The sequence below is a fragment of the Sprattus sprattus genome (assembly GCF_963457725.1).
Source record: "Sprattus sprattus genome assembly, chromosome: 8".
Taxonomy (NCBI): domain Eukaryota; kingdom Metazoa; phylum Chordata; class Actinopteri; order Clupeiformes; family Clupeidae; genus Sprattus; species Sprattus sprattus.
In genome coordinates this window covers 10,824,080-10,850,726 of record NC_137927.1, presented here as the reverse complement: position 1 = coordinate 10,850,726, position 26,647 = coordinate 10,824,080, and the positions used below count along the sequence as shown (strand labels likewise).

Genomic DNA, 26,647 nt, shown 5'->3' with positions numbered 1-26,647 from the left:
TCTCCTCCTGCTGTTCCGTTGCTCACTGGCTCTGTCTCAGGAAGTTTAATAGCCAAATTATTTAACATTTATTAAGCTGTACTGTTTATTTATGTCAGCATTAATTACTTTATCAGGTATGAAATGCTTTTATCTAGTGACACACCATGTAATGATGGTTTACAGTATTAAATGTATGAACCCTTAGTGGGACTCGGGCACATGAAATCAACTACATACCAGCAGTGTTTTTTAAGGGATATCTTGAAGGATTGAGGCAGTGTAAATGTTGTAAATGTTTTGATGGTTAAAGTTATCAGTGAGACCGTTGTGTGTAATGCCCACGAAAGAGGAGAGTCTGACTAGTAGGCTAAGGAATGAGGGAGCAGATGGAAAAAGTTATTCACCAATTTTTCTTTTATCTTGGAAACTTTTTAAAATGAGGTGGAGAGATTTAGTCGGTTGGTTTGCATGCACAAGTCAGTGTGACTGCACACAGGTGCACCTACGACGTGTCTCAGTGTCTCTCTACACCATGGCACGCTGCCTTACTCTGATGAAGTCCAATATTATGGGGGTAAAGTTGAACTCCGTGCTTTAGTTGGTTTCTTCTGAGAAGAAGCATGTTTACTGAGCTGCCTGTGAAAGACGCTGCCTCCCTATACATTCTGTCCCTTCATCCGACTATCCATCCATCCATCCAGTGTGTTTGTATGCTAGCCTCCCTCCACCCAGCTTTAGAGGGCTGGGGCCCAACGGGGTCTACAACTGTGTGTGTTTTTGTGTGTGTGTGTGTGTGTGTGTGTGTGTGTGTGTGTGTGTGTGTGTGTGTGTGTGTGTGTGTGTGTGTGTGTGTGTGTGTACACACACACTCCCTTAAAGCCATTGAGCCATTGTTTGCAAGGAGGTGCTGTTTGTTAATGCATTCATTACCCTGGCAGTATGGCAGGCCTATAGACACTAAAGGGTGAGGAAGGTGTGGTGTTTTAATGCCTCTGTCAGGCTCTTACTACGCCTCCTACTTAGCTGTCTGGAGACAAAGAAGGACAGAAACACCACACCTAGTTACAAAAAGGTCTTCAAAGCAATATTGTGTGTGATGCAGAGAGATGCACTCTAGAGACAAACAGTGAGAGAAAGACATTGACACAGAGAAAGAGACAGAGAGAAAGAGAGAAGAGAGAGAGAGAGAGAGAGAGAGAGAGAGAGAGAGAGAGAGAGAGAGAGAGAGAGAAAGAGAGGAGAGACAGAAAGCGACAGAGGTTTTCGTGGATACCCTCAGGGATAGACAGAAACTCATATTGTTGCTGGAGTCATATCATACATGGGCCTTTGCCTTTGTGTTTTCTCATTTTTCCCCCTCCATCCAATTTTATTGCTTATGTTTCTCACAAATGCTTTTAGCTATGCATTTCACTCTCCGTCATGCCAGTGGAGCAGAACCGAATGAAACTGAATTGAAAGGCAGAGAGAGAACAAGAAAGAGAGAGAGAGAGAGAGGACATAGGGAGGGAGGGAGCGAGGGGCTGATACCCAGATATGGATATCTTTAGGGCAAAACAAATCCTTAAGAAGAGAAGGAAGGATGGGAATGTCACCCAAAGCCTGTATCTAGCAGAGAGAAAGAGAGAGCGAAAGTGAGAGAGAGAGAGAGAGAGAGAGAGAGAGAGAGAGAGAGAGAAGGAAGAAGAGCGAGGTAGAGCGAGCTTGAGGAGATTATGGCGATGCCTCACCGCAGGCTATAGTTATGAATTCATACTGGCTTTAAAATGCGAGGGGATTTTCTCTGTGGGCAGGCCGGGCTTTCTTACTCATTCAGGGAGGATTACAGCTGCACGCACTGCAGTCACCACGGTTCAAGTGGCAGCTCCCAAAGCCTCGGCCGGCTCCTGCGCTTTAAAGTCTTAGTGGTCGCGGGAGCGGGGACTCATAAAGTGAGCGCACGAGGCGCACGGTGTCGGAGCAGAGCCATGCCGTCCATCGATGGATGTATTAAACAGCGGCTGCCCGTCTGTGCTGCCGAGTGGAGCGGCTAAAGCTTATAAAAGTCCACAGACCTTGCCAGGGGCCACTGCTCTGAAACATTTTGTCATTGCTCTTATTACTCTTAATTACTCACTCTGTCTGCCTGTCTCATCCTCAATCTCTTCTCTCACACTGTATGAATGTCTGTCTCTGTCTGTTAATCGTTCTAATGGTCTCTCTGTCAGTCCGTTAATCATTCTAATGGTCTCACTGTCAGTCTGTTATTCTGTAAATCATGTTCCCATCAGTTAGTATATTCCTTTGAGACCAACGCTAGGACCTGTTGTGTAGCTCACACTCCCTAGTGGTATCTAGTCACCATGGGTTATGATTAAGTCTTTGTTATTGCTGCCTACCTGTCTCAGCTGTGTGTGTGTGTGTGTGTGTGTGTGTGTGTGTGTGTGTGTGTGTGTGTGTGTGTGTGTGTGTGTGTGTGTGTGTGTGTGTGTGTGTGTGTGTGTGTGTGTGTGTGTGTCTGTGTGTGTGTGTGTGTGTGTGTGTGTGTGTGTGAGAGAAAGAAAAAGGGTCACTCTTAAGTGTGTGTGCCTGTGGGACCTGGCACTCTTCTGTGTCAGTTAGACAGAAATGGCACCGTTTGGTAAATGCATGATTAATGGAGTGTGTGCGCATGTGTGAGTGATGTTGGCGTCCTGCATTATTTTGCCCATTACTCATAGCAACATATGAGGTAGCACAAACCAATTCTTCTTCATAACACACAGCCCACATCAATCTTACCTTTGACACACCAGATATGGGGTCAGAAATAAGAATTCCCAGCCCTCTTTTTGGAGAGCTGAAGATGTCATCGTCATATATTGTTGTTTAGATATTGATAACACTGAAAGGTTTTCATGCATGCCAGGTTGAATTAAATGAGTTCAAAATGGCTGAATAATGGAGGGTGGTGGTGGTGCTATTCAAGTCATTCATCAATTGATCTTGTGTTTGGTGTTGAAAATACAGTGCCCTTTTCCACGGTTTGGCATCAGTGTTCAGCGCCTGTTGTTCCATGAGTAGGCCAACAGGAGACCGATCAGTGCGTTTGGCCTTGGGGTTAACACAGCTCTCTGTTTCTCTTCCTCAGTTGGGACGACAGCAGTTCTGTGAGCAGCGGGATTAGCGACACTATCGACACTGACGACATCAACACCAGCTCCTCCATCAGCTCGTATGCCAACACTCCGGCCACCACACGCAAAACCCTGAGTGGACAGGTAAGAGCCTCTCCAACCTCACCTGGACAGCTGGAGCCTTGCAGCTGGTCCTCTAAGCATGTCCATTGAATGGGCCCCGTGCCCATCTGGTGTCTTAGATAGATTCTAACACACATTTAACTGCCATAAGGAAAATGTATAAAAAGAGTTCACATGTTTTGGGTATCATGCATGTAGATTTTTTTCGGGAAATAAGAGACAGTTTCACATGCCAAGTCAACCTGGTAAAATCTCATGCCAGAGGGGTGACTTCATCTGATGGGAATCATGTTCAAAAATTCCCCGCATAGTGCAGAGGGAGAAAAAAGTCCTCAAACCACTTAATGAAATATGTTTTCATGGAGCTCTTCTTTCTCCCTCTCTCCGCTTGCGGTTATAGACGTCTGTGTAACATAACCTTGGCAGTTTGCTGGGGGTTGCTGATGCTTTGTTTCCACGGTTACTGTTTTTGGGCTATGTTATGATACCATCCACACTCTCGCTAATGTCTTTTATGACGGGGTAATTTATCTTCAACACAAAGCCTGCATGGAGAGTCTCTCTCACTCTGGCCTTGTTAATTGACTCCTATATTACACAGTGCATCTCTCTCTCTCTCTCTCTCTCTCTCTCTCTCTCTTTCTTTGTCTCTCGCTCCCTCTTTACAATGTTTGTGTTTGCCCTTCTCTCACATTCCTGAGGTAGTTAAAAAAGGGGGTAATAAAAGCTTGCCAAACGGGCAATGGCGCTGTGAACGGTGCAGCCTAACTGGCTCAATGTTTGAATAGGGCTCAAGCCATTAAATTCCAATTCAAAAGTGTTCGCCGAAGGAAAACACAGGACGGTATCGCTGTCAGCCGGGAGCTCTGGACCGGTGGGTCCATTTCGGTTTCCCAGGTTTCCCAGGCCACCGCCCACCCCTAATCCTCCGACATTTACTCAGCCACCCCGGCCCATCATGCACCTCTCCCAAGAGGGCCGTGTCCCCTTCAAGGCCCTGGGTACTAGCAAAACAAAGACAGGAGGAGACAAAGAGCTCACTTCTTTGGTGACCTCATTACGTGCTGAACACCTCATCGTGTAAAAACCTCCTCCAAGTGTGACTCCCCTGTGGGTACGGTATCCAATGGCAACAAAAGATCCTCTCAGCCATTCCACCAGTAGCAATTATCAGGAGCAGAAGAAAGTTATTGGACACCCCACAGGAGTCGGTACATCACTGCCCAAATGCCTGTGACTGAGAAATCAGCAGGCATTCGTGCTATGCTGTCTGTCATCAGAGAACAGTAATAAGCTGGAGATCAGTCATGCTACATCTTTAGTGCCTGTTCATTATAGCACTGATTGTCTCTCCTTTGTATTGTTATTGTAAGGCAGTTGGGAGGTATGTGTGTAATATTGGGAACATTATTATATGATAGGACCATATATAAGAGGATGTCAACAGGTTGAGCAGGCTGTATGGTGAAGGAAAGATCAGTTATCTGTTATTAAACTAACAGTGTTCGACCCCCCCCCCCCCCAGCCTCAGACGGACACAGAGAAACACTCGGCCTTCGAGCGGCACTCCACATGGTCGGGCGACGAGGTCAAGAGGTCAGACGGAGGCTCGGACAGCGGCGTTAAGATGGAACACGGCTCCAAGTGGCGACGGAATCCCTCGGACGTGTCGGACGAATCGGACAAGGGCGGCACGGGACGTAAGATTCCCGCGATCTCACAGACGGGCTCATGGCGGCGTGGCATGACGGCTCAGGTTGGGGTGACCTCACCCCGCCCCAAGACTGGCACAACAGCGGGCAGCACTGGCACACTCAAAACTCACAGCACCGGTAAGAGAGTGCTGTCTGTGGCTGCCTCCCTGTATGGTCTAATGCTATGTACCCATCATGTGCTTTTTTGTCCTCGACAAAAGCCCTGTAGCACTGAAGCACTCTGTGGCTGATGTATAATGTGTGGTATTTTTTGTCTCTAGCGTGTATGACAGAATAAAGTGTACATTTCAAAAATGTTGGATGATCATATATATTTATATATATAGTGTGAGAGAGAGAGCGATATAGAGAGGTTCAGTAGGACAAATAGTTTGTTGTCTAATAAGTATAATGTGTCAGCAGACATTGGGAAATCACTCCAACTACATGTTTTGACCATCTCCACAGGTAAAACAGATGACGCTAAAGTCTCAGAGAAGGGCTGCCTGCCCACACACTCCACCAGCATCCAGCGCTCACCCTCAGACGCGGGCCGCAGCAGTGGGGACGAGGCCCTGAGGAAGCCTTCGTCATCATCATCCTCCTCTACCAACGCCTCCTCCGCACGCATCCCCACCAGCACATTTGGCTTCAAGAAGCACGGCGGTGCCGGCGCCATGGTAACCACCAGCAGCATCTCCATGGTGACGGCCAGTGGTGCCACCATCACCAGCGGCTCGGCCACCCTGGGGAAGATCCCCAAATCCTCTGGGCTGGCAGTTGGGGGCAGGGGGTCCGTGCTGAAGGGAGCTGCAGACGGTGCCCCCCACGAGGATGGCTACCTGTCGTCCAGCGCACGCTCCACCCTGCAGTACCGCAGCCTACCGCGGCCCTCACGCTCCGGAGCAGCCGCCAGGAATGGCAACCGCTCCTCCACCAGCAGCATCGAGTCTGGCCTGAGTGCCCGAGCACCGGGCCTGTCCGCCCTCAGCAGCTCCAGCAACACCAACACACACACACACACCCTCACACACACACACACCCTCGCACACACACACGCACACACACCTACCCACTCCCACACCACCAGTGCCACCACCACAAAGCCCTGCGACGTGCCCAAGGGTGGCAGCAGCACCCTGCCCTCCAACCAGACCGACCGGGAGAAAGGTGCCTCGGAGGTGGACCCCATGAGGGCCAGCGGAGGGTCCTCTACCATCCCCCAGACCTCCAGGCAACAGAGCAGCAAGTATGCAGAGGTGTCCTCACCAACACTACGCAGGTAAGCACTCACTCACACTCACACTCACACACACACACACACACACACAAACACACACACACACACACCAGGGTTCACACTGACACTCTCGCTTATGGACACTAGCCTGTATTATATATTGTATTTGCATGGATCCTTTCATATAGATGTCTTAATATAAGTGTTGTCCCTATAGCATTTTTATGTTTCAATGCAATCTAATCTATGTACGTTTTTTGCTGTTTAAAATTGGGAAAAAAGGTGATGCTGTAGATCCACTCACATTCACAACTACAGACACACACACACAGACACACACACATACACACACACACACAAACACACACACAAACACACACACACACACACACACACACACACACACACAGACACCACACACACACACACACGCACACACGCACACACGCACGCACACACGTACACACGCACACATGCATACACCACACACACACACACACACACACAAACACACACAGGTGTAGTACAGGAGTGATCATTAATCTCCTTGAGCAAGAGAGCTCTCACCTGTCATTGGCTCCTCATGGTGCTGCAGGGCTGGGTGTCCCTGACGATAGATAGAGAGACACATGAAAAGATGGAGGAAGAGATTTCTTGCTAAAGCTCCACAGTCTCTGCTCTGCAGTGGTTCAGGGTCACTGACCAGGCCTGTCCAAGTGATTGTTTACACAGCACACTTTGATGAGGTCACCAGCGGACAGCCAGGCTCGTGTTTCACCACCCACCTGTGTCCCGTTATTGTTGGGAAATACTCTTCTTAGAGGAATTGTTTTCTTGGATGGGATGTTTCCCCCAAGTTGCACCCTTCATACGGAATCACTTTCGGCAATAAAACTTTCCGCTGAGGAATCAGTTGAGGCAGGGGTAGAGTGAGGTAAAGATGGCCTCTTGGGCCCCCTTGCTTGTTTTCTGAGTGTTAAAACATGATACCTGGTCGTGCAAAGGGCAGATGTCAGGACTGTAAATCGAAACCCCTCTCGCCAGGTCTTTCTTGTGTTGCAAGATAAATTTCAACAGGTTTTTACTCAACAGTTCATAACTATGAATACAAAACATCTTTCTTTCTTTCTTTTTATGTCTCTGTCTCTCCCTCTATCTCTCCCTTTCTTTCAATTCAATTCAATTCAAAAGGCTTTATTGGCATGACTGCATACAATACAACGTTGCCAAAGCATGTTTACATAAAATGTACAATCACAATTAACATAAATAAATGATAATAATAAAAAAAAACAATAAGTTATAGATGGTAACAATGTGGTATATAAACATATAACAGGTTAATTGTCAATTATTAAACAAATTAAATATTAGTTATGTTCTAACTATCTTTCTCTGTCTTCTTCTTTCTCTCTCTGTCTCTCTCTCTCTCCCTCCCTGTATCTCTCCCTCTCTCTCTCTCTCAGGCTCTTCGGTGGTAAGGCTGCTAAGCAGGCCCCGGTGACCACCGCCGAGAGCATGAAGAACTCGGTGGTGATCTCCAACCCCCACGCCACCCTTAGTCACACCCAGAGCTCAGGGCCCCTGGACTCCCCCTCGGCGGTGCCCAGCAGTGGCGGCAGCAGCCCCCTGTATGGGGGCCGGGCGACGGGCACGCTGGGCAGCGAGCAGGCCTCCAGCCCCGGCTCGGTGTACTCCACGGGCACGGGCACCTGGGGCACCACCATGAGCACCTCCTCGGCGCTGGGCTACCCGTCCGTCTCCAGCATGCACACCAGCAGCGAGTCCATCGACATGTCGCTGGGCAGCGGGCAGCACCGCGACGACGGCCATGCCACGCTCGCCAGGACTGGCAGCGCCAAGACGGGCATGACTGAGAGGTAAGAGAAGGGGGGCTCGAGGTGTTTCTGTTTTACTGATTTTATTTCATCTCATTGTGGTTCCGTGATGCATGATCATGTTCAAATGCAGTGTGTGATATTTTTGAGTTATGGTCAAGAGAAGGTGACCTCAGTGTTGTCATGGATATATGGATATCTGGAGGTGTAGTTTGCTGGTGGATCCTTAGTGCAGGGTTTGTTTCATTCAGTGAATTAGTAGATGGGCACTTGTACAACATTGAAGCAATAACTCTGTTAAGGACAGCACAAAGATGTTATAGAGATCACAGTACATATAATATATGTATGGAGCCTGTATCCTTTGAATATTGGTCTCTTAAACCTTTGGTGATATCTAAAAATATGGGTCTTTCTATAATCTCTATAATGTCTCCTCTTATCCCTTCTTTCCTCTCTCTTTACCTCTCTCAATTCCTCTCCTTCCCTCTGTGGGTGTTTCTACCCTTTCCCCCCATCCTACTTTCCTACTTTACCCTTTACACCCTCCCTATCCCCAGTCCTCTCTCCTCCCCCTCTGCTAGTCCCAAATTCAGCCGCAACACATTACCACGGAAACAAGAGAGGTAATGGTTTTTGTGTGACGTGGAGCTGCTGCTTTTGGCCTTTGTTTTGACTAAACTCTGTGGCTTCTTTGTCTGCTGTGTGTGTGTGTGTTTGTTTGGATAACCCTCCAGTTAATGTGACATGAACCCTAAATAGATGAGAAAGTGCTGTTTTTTACTGTTAGTGCTCAAATAGTGCCCTCTAGTGGTCTTATTTATACTACTACTATTTCCCCTCCATAAAGTCTTCTGATCTCGTATGTCAGAGCACAGCATTTATGGGTAGGACATTAAAGTGTTATATATTGAAGTATATATATTACCGAAGACAAATTGTCCAGTTTCCACAGAGCAGAAATGAACAAATGTACTTAAATGTAATTACAAACTCAGCACATGTCAATGTCAGAACATTTCCTCATGAATGTGTTACTGGTGTAGTATATACTTATCTCTTTAAAAAAATGTTTTAGGAGGAAACGAGGCAATTTTCATTATTAGCTAATCTGTGTGTGTGTGTGTGTGTGTGTGTGTGTGTGTGTGTGTGTGTGTGTGAGTTCACCAGTCTGTTAATATAAAAGGCATAATGAAGTATTATTAGTGAGTGGTACCAGCTGTCCTGTCCCTCTCCCTGAAGTCTCTCTCCCCTCCCTCCCTCCCTCCCTCCCACAGTGACCCAAACAGTGATAGAAACACTCTTCCCAGGAAGGGGCTCAAGTACAGGTGCGCTGAGGTCTCGCCAGTGATGCTATGCACAGCACTCCTCCCCCTCTCCTCCTCTCTCAGTGCCTTCTTTCTCTTTTTCAATCTTTATTTCTTTGTTGTTATTTCGGTCTTTTGTTCCTTCTTTTTCTCTTTCTCTTTCTCTCTCATTCTCTCTTTCTTTTTTTGTGTTTTTCTTGCTTTGTATCATTCATTCATTCATTCTTTCTTTCTTTCCTCTCTCTCTTTCTCTATACCCCTCCCCTTCTCAGTCTCTCTTCCACTCACTGTGCTTCTGGGCTTGTGCACACGCAGTCTCTCTCACGATGCTTTCACGTTTTGTCCACGTTTCTTTTGCGCTTCCTTGTGAGAGCATGCCACTGGCCACATGTGTGCACACCACCGCTACAGTATAACGTTTTGTGTTTGCACTTGTGTGTGGGCTCTGTTTGGTGCATTTTTGTTGCCGTTAAATCCTGTTTCCTTTTCCTAGGTTGGTGTGTGTATTCCAAAATGTGTTACAGCATATTCTGTAACTCTGGATGTTATTTCTATATTTTAAAAGCTAACAGGCTTTATTTTGCTCATTACTGTACTATTATCTGTTATCTTGACTATTAACCTGATTATAGTAAAGTATATTAAGTATTTTGTAATTTTTGTTCATGCTTCACACACGAGGCATATTACATTTGAGGCTATTGTAACTGTTGGATGCTCTTTTGTTGTTATCGTTGGGTGTGCCTCCCTGGAATGATACTATTACTCTGGACAACTAAACTAAATAACCACTGAAAAAAAAAAAAACAAGCATTTACATATCTTGTGTGTGTGAGTCTTGGCTCTTCTATAAGCGGATGGCATGAGACGTGTTGCGAGTAGGGATGTGTCTTACATGTGTCTGTCTGTGTCCACCCTGGATGTGTCTTACATGTGTCTGTCTGTGTCCACCCTGGATGTGTCTTACACGTGTCTGTCTGTGTCCACCCTGGATGTGTCTTACATGTGTCTGTCTGTGTCCACCCTGGATGTGTCTTACACGTGTCTGTCTGTGTCCACCCTGGATGTGTCTTACATGTGTCTGTCTGTGTCCACCCTGGATGTGTCTTACACGTGTCTGTCTGTGTCCACCCTGGATGTGTCTTACATGTGTCTGTCTGTGTCCACCCTGGATGTGTCTTACACGTGTCTGTCTGTGTCCACCCTGGATGTGTCTTACGCGTGTCTGTCTGTGTCCACCCTGGATGAGTCTTACGCGTGTCTGTCTGTGTCCACCCTGGATGAGTCTTACGCGTGTCTGTCTGTGTCCACCCTGGATGAGTCTTACGCGTGTCTGTCTGTGTCCACCCTGGATGTGTCTTACGCGTGTCTGTCTGTGTCCACCCTGGATGTGTCTTACGCGTGTCTGTCTGTGTCCACCCTGGATGAGTCTTACGCGTGTCTGTCTGTGTCCACACTGGATGAGTCTTACGCGTGTCTGTTTGTGTCCACCATGGCAGGTACACTCCATCCTCTCAGCTCCGCAGCCACGAGGAAGCGCGTGATTGGCTGCGCTCACACTCCACCAGTGGCCTGCAGGACTCGACCAGCAACTCGCCCTTCTCCACCGGCTCCAGCCTGACCTCGCCGTCCGGCACGCGTTTCAACTTCTCCCAGCTTGGTCAGTCTGTGCAGCTAACCCGACACCAACAACAACAACAACAATAATAACAAGAGCAATCCAAGATTTCTGACCTCCAGCAAGGGTCCGTTAATTTATTGTAGTACTGCGTTTCAACGACGTTGTATTCACAAAGTGACGTTGTATACACCCAAAACTCAGTGTAAATCTTGTATCAAGCACTTGCTCGATCCCAATGCACAGTTTTCGATTACAGTGACAACGTATCACATACGTTTAGTTAGTCACGCGAAGCAATGTTAGGATCAATATCGTATTGGGACATTGAGAGATAGATCGTGTATTAGTCTAAACATCATTCCTTGTTTTGACAAATAACCTCATTTGGGATTTTCCACAAACCAAAATCCTCACCCATACTACAATGTGAATCATTCGCCCCGATAGATAGATCTTGCTTTACTATCAACGTCAACCCTGGCTGGAGGTCAGAAATCTCGGATTGCTCCAGATCCCGATCATCCTGAAATCTATGTCCCAGGAGCAAGATCCACCTCTTGTGAAAATTTCAGAAAGATCCGCCCAGTAGTTTCTGAGAAATCTTGTCCACAGACAAACGGACAAATAAATAAATGAACGGAGCCGATCGCATAACCTCCTTGCTGGAGGTAATAATAACAACAACAACCAAACAGACACCTACAGACACCAGCAAAACAGAACAACTGCAACTCCACCACTACAACCACAGACACCTAACATTCCACCACCATGCATAACAGCATGCACAACACTACCAATAAATACACCTACCATTTCACCACCAAGAGCAGATACATCCATAACAAGAAACACATCTACAGCCCCATCACCCCACCCGTAACACCCCAAACAGCAGTGGTATTCTGTTGCAAAGAGAATGTATAGAGAAAATGGAAAGCTGATATATTCAGGTACTGACCAATAACTAATGCTGTGATGTCATGTCTGGTTGACAGCGAGTCCCACCACAGCAGCACAAATCAACCTGGCTAGCCTGCGGAACAACGGCCTGACCAATCAGGACAGCCCGCTGGACCCAGGAGACTCCCGCCTGCGTAACTCCTGCATGTCATTGGACGAGAAGACGAGGACCATGAGCCGCTCCGGGTCCTTCAGGGACGGCTTTGAAGAAGGTGAGGGATGAGGAAATGAATCACTACCAGAGTGTGAGTGAGTGAATGAGTGAGTGAGGTGAGGGAGGAGGAAATTAATCAGTAACAGAGAGTGAGTGAGTGATTGAGTGAGTGAGTGACTGAGTAAGTGAGTGAGTGAGTGAGTGAGTGAGTGAATGGGTGGGTGGGTGGGTGAGTTAGTGAGTGAGTGAGTAAGGTAGTTAGTGGGTTTATGATTGAGCAACTAAGTGATCAAGTGTATGGGTTTTGTAAGACATGCAGATGATTGCCAAATTCCTCCACCCATCCAGCCATCCATTCCCTGTTCTGCCCATCTGTCTCTCATCAGAAATGCTCCCGCACGCTCTTAGTTGTTTAGAAGGCAACAGAGCAGAAGTCTAACACTAACACATGAATGAATGAGCTCAGGCACAGATCGTGTCGTCCAAAAGCATCCCAGTTGTCCAGCAGCAGGACCCCATGTAATCGCCATGTTTGTTAAGTGTAATTTATTCAGGATTACAACAGCAACATGGCTGGAGATCCCATTCCTCCTCAGATCCGAGATTAAATAATCCTCTTTTCTCTCCCCCGGTCTAATTGGGTCTCATTTTTGTTCTTTGATCCCCGTTTTATCCAGCCACTTATTATTTGGATGCCAGCACCACTAAGTCATTCGCCCGGCCATTTTGCTCTGTCTGTGTGAGGTCCTGAGTCTATTCACCGTCTCACGCCAGGCAAACATTTGCTCATCTATTCATGGGGCAAATCCTATCAGTTAAAGTACACAGAGATTGCAGACGCTGGAATCAGTGTCTGCCTCTCGTTCAGTGCAGGAACTCGAGCTAGTCAAAAGAACAGCCATTGTGCGCCGTCAATAGAGACTAGTGTTGCATTTATGTCAGTCAGGACCCTGTCTGTTCTACGCTGGCCCCTAGGCCACTTATATCCGATAGATGTCACGGACGAGGGATTTCACAAGGTGCAAGGCAAGCGCTTAAAGAATGGGCTAGGCCACGACTGCGTAACATAATCTGACGACTTCATCTGGAGAAACGACACTTCCTAACAATCCTCTGTTGCAGTAGAAACCTCAGACTCGTGTTCCTATCTTTCAAAGCACCCAACGAAAAAGAAAAGAAGAAGAAGAAGTCCACTTTCAGCAGGAGTTTTAAGTCACAATCACTTCTCCAGCCGTTTGAGAATCAGCTGTGATAACCAAGGCCAACTGGTTACATAAAGATGAAAAGAAATCAGCCAGAAGACAGATGGAAACATCTCAGCAGCGTTGCCATAAAACAGCTCAGCAGTGAAGAGTCTTGGCATGAATCCTAAAGAAGACATAGCTTTTGAACTTGCTGACACTGTAACTGGAGAGGCATTTGTGGAGAGAGCTGTGGGAGTCTGTGCCATCCTCTCACACACACACACACACACACACACACACACACATACACACACACACACACACACACACACACACAACAAAGCTGAGACTAGGGCAAGGTGTGTATGTTATTATAGATTATCCACTGGAAACGTCTCATCCTATGTATCCTCATCGCTCTCTCTCTCTCTCTCTCTCTCTCTCTGTACCTCTTTTTCTCTCTCCACTGTTTTTCTTTCTCTCTTTGTCTGTGTCTCACTTTCTTTCTCCCTGTCTCTGTTAATTACTTCCAACGTGTGCACTTCTCAGTTCCCACCCTGACGACTCCTGAAACAGTAATTACAAAGCTGCTACAAGCACAGGGGATTTATTATCAGGAAGCAGGAGAAGTTTCAGACCAGAAACACCTCGGGACCTGTGTGTGTGTGTGTGTGTGTGTGTGTTTGTGTGTGTGTGTGTGTGTGTGGGTGTGGGTGTGGGTGTGGGTGTGGGTGTGGGTGTGGGTGTGGGTGTGGGTGTGGGTGTGGGTGTGGGTGTGTGGGTGTGTGTGTGTGTTAGTGAGTGGGTGTACATGCCTTTGTGTGCTCGTGTATGTATGTCTGCATGTTCTTATCTTTTTTTGTGCTTTCCTATATGTGAGTCTGTGTGTGTGTGTGATATGCCTGTGTTTGTGTGTGTATGCATGACCGCAAGCGTGTGCGTGAGAGTGTTTTTATCGGTTGGCGTGTTTTGTGTTTCTGAGGAGTTGAGTTTCTTGAGCGTTGTTTGATATGATAACACGCTGTCACTCACCCTCACAGGCCATGCTGGGGCCCCTCCCAGATAGTCATTACCACGGCTACACACCACGACACTTGAACCTGTTACCACGGCTACACACCACGACACTTGACCCTGTCATCCTATTCCCCTCCACCTGAGTTTGTTCCGTCCTCAGGAGAGTCTTTATATCAGAAATCTCAGTCGCGGGCTTCCTCAGTGCTAGGCTCGTGGGATTCATACTGAACTGTTCAAATGTGGCACCACGTGGGATAGATAACTCTCTTAAACAAAGCAAAACACTATTGTATCTTTCTTTCTATCAGTCTGTCTCTCTTTCCTTCTTTTTTCTCTTTTTCTTGTTTATTTCTTTTGTTTTCCATTCTGTTTCCATTTTCTTTTTCTCCTCCTTCCTTCCCTCCTTCCTTTTTTTCTTCCCTACTGAATTACTTTCTGTGTCTACCCCTTCCCCGCTCCCTCTCCATCTCCTGGGTGTTCTGTACTCATAATCGCTCCCCCACCCCTCCACCCGATCTCCACTGATCTCCCCGTGAGGTCTGTCATCAGCCTCCCACCACATCCCCACCAGCAGCAGCAGCCCCAGCTCCGCTCCCAGCACAGGAAGTGAGTGAGTGAGTGTGCCCTGTGGGAGGATGGTGATTGGGCGATTAAAGGCGCCTGTGTTGGCTGCTGTGATTTATGGGGCTGTAATTTGCCGTCCACACCCCGACACTCCCCTTGACCATAGGAGCAGGCGTGTGTGTGAGGGGGTGATCTCTACCCACACTGGCCCTGCCACTGCTATTACCTCTGTCACTGAGGCAATGGAGAAAGTCAGGTTAGGACAAGTCAGGTCGAAATGAAGGTTTCCTCGCCACTGATGAGGCCGGGGGGGGGATGGAGGGGTTGTTTAAAAAAAAGGCAAAGGTACCATTTATGAGTCATGTTTTGATTTGATGGGTTAATAGCCGGGTGTGAGTGTGTGGCTCTACTCAAGTAAAAGTACAACATAACCTCACAAATGTTCTTCTCTGTGTGTCTCCTTTCTGTTTGCAGTTCATGGTTCTTCTCTGTCGCTGGTGTCCAGCACTTCCTCCATCTACTCCACGGTAAGTTTCCCTCTTTTTCCCCCCCTTATTTACCAGAATAAAACCAGAAGAATTATCCAGTGGTTATCCTTATCTGGGCATTACTTCCTGTGCGGCTCTACCATGATGCAATCCCAGAAGTGCACAATGGCAAAGAAAACCCTGGAGGAAACCCTTGATTAATTGCTGGGATCAGTCACTTTTGAATTGCTCAATTCAGTGTAATTGCCAGCACATATCAGGTTCCTGTCCTTAGTCTAGCCCAGCGCCAGAAGCTGCAGTCCTACCAGACGGTGCCTGCCAAGCAAACTTGGCCTGGCGCTCTGTGCTCAAACAGAGCCACACCCGCTTGAAAAGCCTCAGCCAATCAGTGCTGGGAGAGGGCCAGGCTGGCCCCGCCCCCACAGGTGTGCCTGTCTGACAGTGGAAGCCCAAGGTCCCTATATTCACCTGAGCAGGTGCGGGTTGGGCTTTATAGACAGCTTCCACTCCGGGTGTGCGTGTGTGTGTGTATAGACTTACCCAAGCCGGTTAGTGGAGCCTCGAGTAGAGATTAGAGTTGAAGGGTCATTTGAAAGGTCGCACTACCAGACTAGAGGCTGAGACGGATCCAATATGATGGCCACTCTGTCCCTCACGGGAACGGTCCCAACCTGGGGAAACACGGTAGGGAGCCAATGAATGATTAGCAGCTGTGTTAATGAATAGTGAATGCATCTGTTGCTATTGTACATCAGGTACAATATCATATTACATGGAGAGAAGCAGAGATGACTGTCGTTTGATGTACTATGTGTAGTGATGAGGTCTAACCAATCTCAGTGAGCCTTGTAGGAGGCTGACCTAGTAGGGTTTGGGTTCCTTTGATAGATGTGACTGTGATGGTCCCTGTCTTGTTTTTGTGAAACTTATTTGTGTAGTCAGTGTTGCTGTGTGATGCGTGTTGCTGACAGACATGTGGAGATGTTGTGTTGTGTGCTGTGCTATATATGCAGGTCACACTACTTTTTGTTGTTTGTTTTCCTGAGGAACACAGGTTTGTGTTGTGACGCACACGCACACACACACACACACACACACACACACACACACACACACACACACACCTGACCTCACCTCCTCTTGTTGTGACAGCTCATCAAATCCTGCCAGACATAATTGGTTAAAGGAAAATCATTTGAGAGGCTCACTGTGTGTAACAACACTGTCAGCTCCCTCCCACGGCTGTCCACACCTTCATAGCAACTGCCAAAACAGCAGGTTAACAGGGCATGGGCATACCAATGCTTTGTGGACAATTACCTACCTAGAATTCCCTTCAGATCATGTACAAGTGTCACATGTCTGAAAGGTCATTTGTCACGCTGTTGTCATGAGTAGATAAACAACGACTGATTTTAAAGAAAGCTTCAAAAGAGAAGAACAGCTATTTATGTGAGTGTGTGTGTGTCTGTATGTGTGTGTGTGTGTGTCTGTGTCTGTGTCTGTGTCTGTGTCTGTGTCTGTGTCTGTGTCTGTGTCTGTGTCTGTGTGTGTGTGTGTGTGTGTGGTGTGTGTGTGTGTCTGTATGTGTGTGTGTGTGTGTGTCTGTGTCTGTGTCTGTGTCTGTGTCTGTGTGTGTGTGTGTGTGTGTGTGTGGTGTGTGTGTGTGTCTGTGTGTCTGTCTTCTTGCAAACCAATGCCTTCAGGAGCTCTCCTCTGTCTTCTGTCTGTCTGTCTGTCTGTCTGTCTACCTGTCTGTTTCCTAGACAGGCGTCAGTAGGCCCTCATCTTCTCCTTCTCCACTCTTAACAACTACTCTCATAAATCACCAGACATTTCAGAGGAACACTAAAATATGCTGTTGGCCCCCTCTCTGTGCTAAAGTTAGAGTCTGGAAAAAAAAAACTTTGTTGGAGACTTTGACAGTGTAGCCTAAAGGTGTACTTTGAGTGTGTGTGAATGTGAGTGTGTGTGTGTGTGTGTGTGTGTGTGTGTGTGTGTGTGTGTGTGTGTGTGTGTGGCTGCCCCCCCCCCCTCTAATAGTTCCATAAAGAATACAAGGTGTGCACTGCTCCTCGTGCGGCATGATTTCAACCTTCTCTTCTTTCCCCTTTCTTTCCAGACGGAGGAGAAATCTCAGTCGGAGGTGAGAGCGACTTCAGTCTTTTTTTTTGTTTCTCTGTCACTCTCTTCATGTCCCCATATTCATTCAGGAGCCATCCCTCACTTCCTCTCTCCTCTCATCTCCATCTCTATCTCTCGTTCTCGTCTCATTCTGAGTCGTTATTTTACTGGAGCTGTTGTGAACACAAACTCAGGGGCCACTCCATGGTCCGGTGTTCAGTTACACACAGCCCCTTGTTCCCCACACGCACACGCACACGCACACGCACACGCACACACACACACACACACACACACACACGCGCACACACACACACACACACACCTGCACCTGTCCATAGAGTACTGTTCGCCAAGGCTCTGTACACGATGTGTACTAATACACATGCACCTGTGCGGTGTTTCTCTTTCTCTCTGTTCTTTCCTTTATTTCTTCCTCTCTTTCATTGTCTTTTCTTGACTGCTTGCTGCTTTTTTCTTCTCTCCTCCCTCTCTGTCAGTCACTATGGCTGCCTCACCCACCTGCCTGAAAGAATAAAGAATATAACACATGCATAGAGGCCCTCGATCAATCTCCCTCATTCACCGTTCTTCTGTTATTTTCTCTGTCTCTCTCTCTCTCCTCCACCCCCCTCCCCTCCCTCTCTTTTTCGCTCTCCTCTCAGATACGAAAACTTCGCCGAGAGCTGGACGCCTCCCAGGAAAAAGTGTCCGCCCTGACAACGCAGCTCAGTGCCAACGTAAGTCCTGGGGCCTGCCGTAACTATGGCCGTAACTATAGAACTCCTGTTTATTTTCGTCCCTCCTTTTATTCTCTCTACTTTTGTTTTGGTTCGCTGACAAACAAGTTCCCTGTCTCTCGAGCATGATACTTGACTGCTGTTGTTGTTCTGGAAAGCCCCACGTGCACTCTACCAGCCCAGCGCTCTATGTAAAGAAGCTCCGAAACAGCTCTTAATCCCTTCAGACGCACGAGACTGAAGTTTCCGGTAGCTGCGGTCTAGACTACTGTACTGACTGTTGGCTGGGCTCCACTGTTATTGCTGTAACGACAAAGCTCTTTTGTCTGTTCACTCCCAGACTGTTTTGCAGAGGGTAAACATGTCTTGAGGAAGTGAGCTCTGATAAGTGTAGTGATGACAGATGACAGGGGAGCATAAGACGATAGAGGTTATTGAAAAGATACGTTTTTATTGTTGCTCAATGATGATTCCTTTCAACAAGCTTAAGTCCTTGCCCTCATAATTGCTACGCACTGACTAGAGAACATTTTGTCAATCACTGCTGTTGAGGTGTTTATAACCAGTTTTTCCAAAAAAAGGTAGTGATATTCCAGTTTCTTTTAGACGCCCTGTGGTATATTGCTGATTTTGCATTTTCCGTGTCGGGTTGAATCCAAATAAATGTCAGATCAATGGTAGACTAAACCACAGATGAGACAGTGATTCAGTGGAAAAAACGGCATATTTTATAAGGATAATAAAGAATGATTGAGACAGAATTCTTCTCTTTTCTGTCTTTCAGTATTCCTGTACATCCTATGCATCGCGTTTGTTTCGGGTATTTTTTTATTATATAAGTTTGCAATCTTCAGGCCCTTTAGTCTGTTGAAGTGTTCATTGTTTGTTGACAACAACATCAGCACACTGCACCTTTAAGCGAGAGAAAAGCAGTGCAAGGGATGAACTCTGAAGTCAGGTCTAAACAGGGCACACATACACACACACACACACACACACACACACAAACACACACACACACACACACACACAGTCAGGTCTAAACAGGGCACCATCCCCGTCCCCAGAGAGCTCAGCCCTTCTTGATCTCTCAGGATTTATGACCCAGGGAAGGGCTGGGGGAGGCTCGGGGGAACAGGCAGAACAAAACCCTCCTCCTCCTCCAACATTTTACTGGATGTTCCAGACATGTGAACACACAGGTAAGATCAGAAGAGCAGGCCCTTGAACTAGAGACTGGGGGCAATTATCACTCATGGGGGGGGTGGGGGCGTTTTTTCCCCCTGTCAGGAGAACAGACTAGTTCGTGGAGGAGCGGGCTTGGCCGTCGGCGGCACGCACCTGTTGTGTAACTGAACCTCAGAGGGCTGGGCTCTGGAGGTGTGAGGGAGGATGTCACGCTTTGTTAGTTTGATCGATGGAGACTTGTGCTGCTCGCCGCTGAAGGATTAATGTGGTCCTGCCGCAGCGCACGCCTGGGCCTTGTCAGCGGCAAGAGTGGGTGGTTGTTTGGGTTTGGTTATGGGGTGTGTGTGTGTGTGTGTTTGAGCTCCCATTGCACACTAGAGCTGCTTTCGTAATGCGATATCTGAGTGTGAGACAGGGCCTTTGCCTGCTTTGGCCAAACTCTGCCCTGATGAGAATACCTTTTGTGGGGTACACTTTGATCTGAGAGCCCCCTGACACTATGCATGGTTCCTCCTGGCAACACAACACATTCTCCCGCTCTAGCCATTGACTCGAGCCAGCCTAGGCTGCCTCATGCCCGGGCTCAGTCTCCCCTCTCTCTCTCTCTCTCTGTCTCTCTGGCCGACCTCTCGAGAGCGTCTGTGTCCGGAGTTGGGAAGGAGGCGTAAGTGTGCTCCTACACATGTCACCATGCCTGTGTTTATCAGCCAAAAGTGAGAAACACTAGGCGGTAGACAACAAGCCACCAAGTCATCGCTGAAGTATGCCAAGGTCCTGGCATGTCTCTGCTTTGTCTGCTGTAGTTATCAGCGTGTGGGTGGAATGGGCGTAATGGGGGTGGGGGGTGGTGGGGGGTTCCCATGGCATCAGGCTAGTTTAGCCCTCCTCAGCAGTGAGTGTGAAACTCGTCCATGAGACACACACTCAGGGCTCTGGGCTCGCTATGGCAGACGGGAGGTTAGACCCTCCGGAGGGGAGTCCGCTGCCCTGGCTCCCCCTGAACAGCTATCCTCCCCTCAGGCAGAGCCAGAGAAAGCTGCCCAGGGGAGGCAGACATGGGCAGCTACGGGAGCTGGAGGCCAGCTGCTTTGGTGGCAGTCAGTCCACACAGTCGGACCGTGAGGTGCAGTTTGGTTTGCAGTGCGGTTGTGTGTGTGTGTGTGTGTGTGTGTGTGTGTGTGTGTGTGTGTGTGTGTGTGTGTTTGTGTGTGTGTGGTTGTGTGTGTGTGTATGTTTTATCAGGAGAGTGTTTTCATTATGTGTCAGTGCGTTTTTCTCCAGACTGGTATATCTTAGCAGCGCATCATGTGGGAACGTTTTTCAGGGGATCACTCACATCTTAGTCTCTATCTCTCTCTCTCTCTTCTGGTCTTTTGCAGGCTCATCTGGTGGCTGCCTTTGAGCAGAGTCTAGCTAACATGACCATACGTCTGAAGAACCTGACCATGACAGCGGAGCAGAAGGTGAGAGAGGACATCAACACCACCACCCCCATTACAGAAATGTCAATCATTGGAAAATACATCATACACTTGTTTCAGGCTTGTTCCTCTGTTAATTCTATTCTCTATTTATATTCTCTCTGTGTGTGTGTGTGTGTGTGTGTGTGTGTGTGTGTGTGTGTGTGTGTGTGTGTGTGTGTGTGTGTGTGTGTGTGTGTGTGTGTGTGTGTGTGTGTGTGTGTGTGTGTGTGTGTGTGTGTGTGTACAATAGGACTATGAGCTTAATGAACTGAGGAAGACCATTGAGCTGCTGAAGAAGCAGAATTCTGTAGCCCAGGCTGCCATCAACGGAGTCATCAACACCCCTGAGCTCAGCTCCAAATCTGACAGGATAGGTGAAGACCCACATATACACTCCAAAAATAGACCTACCATTCCGATGAATGGATTCAAAGAGTAATTCAGGACCTGTGTATTCAGTAGTCAATCTATTACCAGACAATCTTAACATGCTTCTGTGAGAAGGTCAAGATGATGTTAAGAGAATGTAAACAAATAGGTTGAATTCCCAAAGTGTCCAAGTGTAATGAATACCTTCACAGAATTATCACTTTTAGTTTGTGAATCTCCTAGAAGACTGTAGACGTTAATGTTCATTCATACCCCAGTGATGAGAATTTTCTGATTGGCTGGCAGGTGTTTCCAAAATTCCTATATAACGCGACACCAATACAATAGAACAGGTATCAATGCTCTGGAAGCTCTGAATGGTAACTCATAATGAATGGGAAATGATGGTTTATTGAAAAGCTGCCCGTTGACAGAGGCTACTACAGTAACTTGCTACAGTAATTACTGTCCTATAACTACCGTGTGTGTGTGTGTGTGTGTGTGTGTGTGTGTGTGTGTGTGTGTGTGTGTGTGTGTGTGTGTGTGTGTGTGTGTGTGTGTGTGTGTGTGTGTGTGTGTGTGTGTGTGTGTGTGTGTGTGTGTGTGTGTGTGCAGCTGGGAGCAATGGCTCAGGGCACCCAGACCTGCGTATCCGCAGGCAGCACTCATCAGACAGTGTCTCCAGCATCACCAGCGCCACCAGCCACTCCAGCCTGGGCAGCAACATGGACAACCCCGAATCAGCCAACAGCAAGAACAAGAAGAAGAAAAACTGGGTAAGTAGGCCACAGTGTATGCAAGTACACATACATATGCTGACACACACACACTCACACGGACATTCACACACACATACACACACACACTCACACACACATGTACACACCCACACACACACACACATTCACACTTATGTCAACAGATTAAAATCCTCAACAGACGTGTGCCAATACATGGCCACAGAAGCACAGTAAAGGTGCACACACTCACACAGTCATGCATATACATTTCCTGCCTATAAGAGATGGTGGGAGACACAGAGATCAGTGAGTTCATTTATCCCTCGTCCCTCCATCATGTGACATCATGTGTATATTCGAGGAGCCTTCAGTATTTGAAAGTTGGGAGAGTTGTACTCTAGAGCTGTGTAGAAAAGTCAGGGGTTTGTTTAAGTTCTGCCTCAATGCAGCTCAAAGAAAGCCTCAGGTTCGCAGGTGTATATGAGGGAGCCTTTTAGATGGAGGCCAAACAGGGGACATGGGGGCGGAAGAGTCACATGACCAGAAAAGGAAGAGGGTTAAATGAACTCACTGCTCTCTGTGTCTCCCACCTCCCGTGTTGTCTTGGTAGGTGGCCTACAACCACCAACCTACTACTACCTACCAAGGAGAGTCTCACTGTGTATTTGCTTTAGAACAAATTGGTTTTTAAAAGTTTTAAAAGAACACATAGCTGTTTTGCGGAGCATACTTGCATGCTATTTGCTGTTGGGTACTTACTACTTACTACTACTTTCAAAAGGTGTGCAGGTGTGCCCCCCCCCCCCCCCCCCCCCCAATCTGTGGCTTGTCCTTCAAAAACGAAACAAAAAACTCCCACTCTCCCACATTAACACCACTGTACGTCTGCGTGTCTGTGTCTCTCTCTGTTCTCTCTCTGCGCTCTCGCTCCGTGTGGCAGGTCTATGAGGTAAGAGTGTCTATGGTGTGAGAGAAGCACCTGCTCTGCCCCGCCCGCTCTGCCTAACCTAGCATCTCTAGAGCCTGGCCTACTAACCCCTCTCTCTCTTCTGTCTTCTCTTTCCTCTCTCCTCTTCTTTTATTCTCCTCTCCTTTTTCTTTTTCTCCTTTGAGCGCTCGCTACTTTGAGGTTTCGTTTGAACCCTTTGTAACTCTACTAGGGTTCGGTAACACAAACTTGCTGCGCTGCCTCATGGCTTCAAAGCATCTGAAACAAATATGCTGACCATTTGCTGGGAGGGTGGAGTCATTTCAGGCATTACATAGAAACAAGGAGCTTGACAGGGTGATTTAGTAGTAAATACACATATGTGATTTACCATAGCAATAACATGTGTGTAATGTCTGGTTTTATAAATCTTGAACTTCATATATATTAATGGGGTCTTCTCAGCTAGAGGAAGGAGTTAATTAAGGAGATAATCACGAGCCACTCCAGCAGATAGCTTCAGATGTTTGTGTTTACAGCTCGTGTCCTTGTCCGACCTGATGGACCTGCCTCTCTCTCTCCCTGTATCCCTGCACTCTCTATGCCCTGCTGCTTTCCCATGCTATGCTCCCTCAGCCTGTGGTCCCATACGAGATAGAGACAACTTTCTGCACACACAACCTCCACTCACATCTCTTCTCTCTCTCCCTCTCTCTCTCTCTCATTGTTGCTGCAGCTACGAAGCTCCTTCAAGCAGGCCTTCAGCAAGAAAAAGTCCCCCAAATCGGCATCCTCCCATTCAGACATCGAGGAGATGACCGACTCGTCCCTCCCCTCCTCACCTAAGCTGCATCACAACGGCTCCACCTGCTCGACCCCTCTGCTCAGGAACTCACACTCCAACTCACTGTAAGCTCTGCTCCTCTCATTCGTATGTGGAGGAAGTTCTGCAAGTGTGAAATATGAATTTGTTACTTAGCTGATATTTTACCCCTAGCTCTCTTTCACGGTTTCTTAATTATGTTTGTCTGTTTTAATTGTGTGTGTGTGTGTGTGTGTGTGTGTGTGTGTGTGTGTGTGTGTGTGTGTGTGTGTGTGTGTGTGTGTGTGTGCGTGTGTGTGTGTGTGTGTGTGTGTGTGTGTGTGTGTGTGTGTGTGTGTGTGTGTGTGTGTGTGTGTGTGTGTGTGTGTGTGTGTGTAGGATGTCAGACTGTCTGGATGGCGAGGCGGATACGGTGATGCAGCTGCGCACTGAGCTCAGGGAGAAGGAGATGAAGCTGACAGACATCCGCCTGGAGGCTCTCAGCTCCGCCCACCAACTGGACCAGCTCCGAGAGGCCATGAACCACATGCAGGTGAGGCCTACCGAGACCAGGTCCAAACACGGCACCTCCCAGAACCCCTTGAGTCCAGGTTGTAGGACTGAGAGCTAACTACCACCATACTTTGTATGCTTACTCATTGACTCTGTGTGTGTTTGTGTGCCAGTCTGAGATTGAGAAGCTGAAGGGGGAGAACGACCGTCTGAAGGTGGATACTCATGGAAACAGCAGGGCCCCCTCCCAGAGCTCCGTCCACCACCCCAGCAGCACGCCCACACCCGGCCTCTCCCAGCACAGCCTCAACCTCACCGAGTCCACCAGCTTTGGTGAGAGACATTGTGTGTGTTTGTGTGTGTGGGTGTGTGCGTGTGTGCGTTTGCGTGTGTGTGTGTGTTTGTGTGTGTGTGCGTCTGCGTCTGCATCTCGTGTGTGTGTGTGTGTTTTACTCCCTCCACTGACCCATGTGCCGCTCCTCTCAGACATGTTGCTGGATGACGCAGGGGCTGATGGGAGTTCCCGTAAGGACGGCAGGCATGTGAAGCTCGTGGTCAGCCTGGATGACGGCTGCAAGTGGAGAGAGGTGAGTCACAGCGCGGAAGGACAAACATACCACACATGATAGCTGTGTTAGAATGAAGACCAGAGGCCTTAATCCTTCTTTGTATTTCTCCTCTTCTCTACCCATCCACCCCCCCCCCCCCCTCTACCTTGCTCTCTTAGCATTGCCGCCCTCATGAGTTCCTGATTGGTTGCATCGGTGTAAGTGGCAAGACCAAATGGGATGTTCTTGATTGTGTGGTTCGGCGGTTATTCAAGGTAAGTGCTAGCTGTGCTTGTCCACGCCCCAGTTCTAAGGGTATGACCGTGTCTGAGATTATCTGACCATAACCCCTTTAGGAATCCACCATTAAATTGAAAAATAATACAAGTACATTACAGTGTGGATGTAGAAGCTCATCCTGTATTTGCGTGTGTGTGTGTGTGTGTGTGTGTCAGGAGTACATCAGGCACGTGGACCCTGTGAGTCATCTGGGCCTGAGCTCAGACAGTGTGGAGGGGTACCGCATCGGAGACCTTCTCCGACCCAACGGTGCCCTGACCCCCGAGCTCCTGCCCTGTGGGTACCTGGTGGGGGACAACGACACGATCAACATCTCAGTTAAAGGTAAACACACACACACACACACACACACACACACACACACACACACACAGGCACATTAGGCATTGTTTTGGATGGCATAGGTATTAAACACTTTTTGTATTTGATTACAAAGTGATTAATTTCATGGACCTCACTGTGGGTACATTCTCTGCATGTTTCAGATCAGCTTTAACTCAGTGAAGTTAACACATTGTTGTGTGTTTGTAGCCCTTAACTCCTGTGTGTGCATATAGTGACATCATATTTATGTGTGTGTGTGTGTGTGTGCTTTGTCTCCCCCTGCAGGTGTGAGTGAGCAGTCGCAGGACAGCCTGGTGTTTGAGACGCTCATTCCCAAGGCCATGCTGCAGCGCTACACCTCCCTGCTGCTGGAGCACCGCCGCATCATCCTCTCCGGACCCAGCGGCACCGGCAAGACCCATCTGGCGGCCCGGCTGGCCGAGCACCTGGTGCTGCAGGAGGGCCGGGTGCCCAGCGACGCCACCATCGCCACCTTCAATGTGGACCACAAGTCCAGCAAGGTGGGCAATGATTAGAGGAGATGGATGGACGTGTTGACTTCACTATAAACAAGGGTGTTAGGACCACAGGGAAATTAGTTATGTGCTTATTTATGAGAAAAGACAACTCCATGGAAGATCAATGTGGCCTCAATACTCAACTAAATACTAGGCGTGTTATTTTGGCTGTATACTGGCCAGCAAGCTAAATTCTTTAGTTTTGTGTGTCTTGCCTAATGAATATCTACACTCTGTGGTAATTGCAGAGTCCTTTGGTCATCATCAAGGAGAGGATTTATGTTTGTGGGAACCATAAATGTCCTCCTCTGGAGGCCTGTTCCATAGAGATTTTAATATGTGTTGGCGCCCCCTTGTGTGCAGGAGTTGCGTCAGTACCTGTCCGGCCTGGCAGAGCAGTGCAGTGTGGAGGGGCAGCAGGTGGACGCTCCACTGGTGGTCATCCTGGACAACCTGCACCACGTCAGCTCTCTGGGGGAGATCTTCAACGGGCTGTTCAACTGCAAGTCCCAGCACTGGTGAGCTTCTACACAGACACAGACACAGACACAGACACAGACACAGACACAGACACAGACACAGACACAGACACAGACACAGACACAGACACAGACACTACACAGGTCCAACTCTGTCTCACAGCCTACTCTCCTCTCCTACTGTGATCTGTTTGTTTGATCCTTTCTTGTTCTGATACTGTGCTATGCATTTCTCTCTTCATCTTTTCCTCAGTGTTCATCCCCTTTCCTCTATCGATTGAAGCCCTTGCATTCATATCCACACATGCCCATTCACAGGTATCCATACTAAATCACCTCTG

The 26,647-nt window shown here is 48.0% G+C and overlaps 1 protein-coding gene across 1 annotated transcript in view; it reads left to right on the top strand.

The window, feature by feature from the left end:
* Window positions 1–26,647, top strand: part of nav2a (neuron navigator 2a) — an 83,880-nt gene that overhangs the window by 52,230 nt on the left and 5,003 nt on the right. The window contains exons 13-34 of the mRNA XM_080843845.1: window positions 3,092–3,221; window positions 4,726–5,032; window positions 5,363–6,176; window positions 7,601–8,014; window positions 8,533–8,598; window positions 9,250–9,300; window positions 10,779–10,939; window positions 11,899–12,075; window positions 15,257–15,309; window positions 17,393–17,416; window positions 18,060–18,134; window positions 20,702–20,785; window positions 21,036–21,159; window positions 21,770–21,930; window positions 23,559–23,731; window positions 24,024–24,177; window positions 24,311–24,470; window positions 24,624–24,724; window positions 24,865–24,960; window positions 25,141–25,309; window positions 25,595–25,830; window positions 26,191–26,345. Of these exons, the coding sequence (XP_080699971.1) occupies window positions 3,092–3,221; window positions 4,726–5,032; window positions 5,363–6,176; window positions 7,601–8,014; window positions 8,533–8,598; window positions 9,250–9,300; window positions 10,779–10,939; window positions 11,899–12,075; window positions 15,257–15,309; window positions 17,393–17,416; window positions 18,060–18,134; window positions 20,702–20,785; window positions 21,036–21,159; window positions 21,770–21,930; window positions 23,559–23,731; window positions 24,024–24,177; window positions 24,311–24,470; window positions 24,624–24,724; window positions 24,865–24,960; window positions 25,141–25,309; window positions 25,595–25,830; window positions 26,191–26,345 (3,885 nt within the window). The remainder of the gene's footprint in view (window positions 1–3,091; window positions 3,222–4,725; window positions 5,033–5,362; window positions 6,177–7,600; window positions 8,015–8,532; window positions 8,599–9,249; window positions 9,301–10,778; window positions 10,940–11,898; window positions 12,076–15,256; window positions 15,310–17,392; window positions 17,417–18,059; window positions 18,135–20,701; window positions 20,786–21,035; window positions 21,160–21,769; window positions 21,931–23,558; window positions 23,732–24,023; window positions 24,178–24,310; window positions 24,471–24,623; window positions 24,725–24,864; window positions 24,961–25,140; window positions 25,310–25,594; window positions 25,831–26,190; window positions 26,346–26,647) is intronic.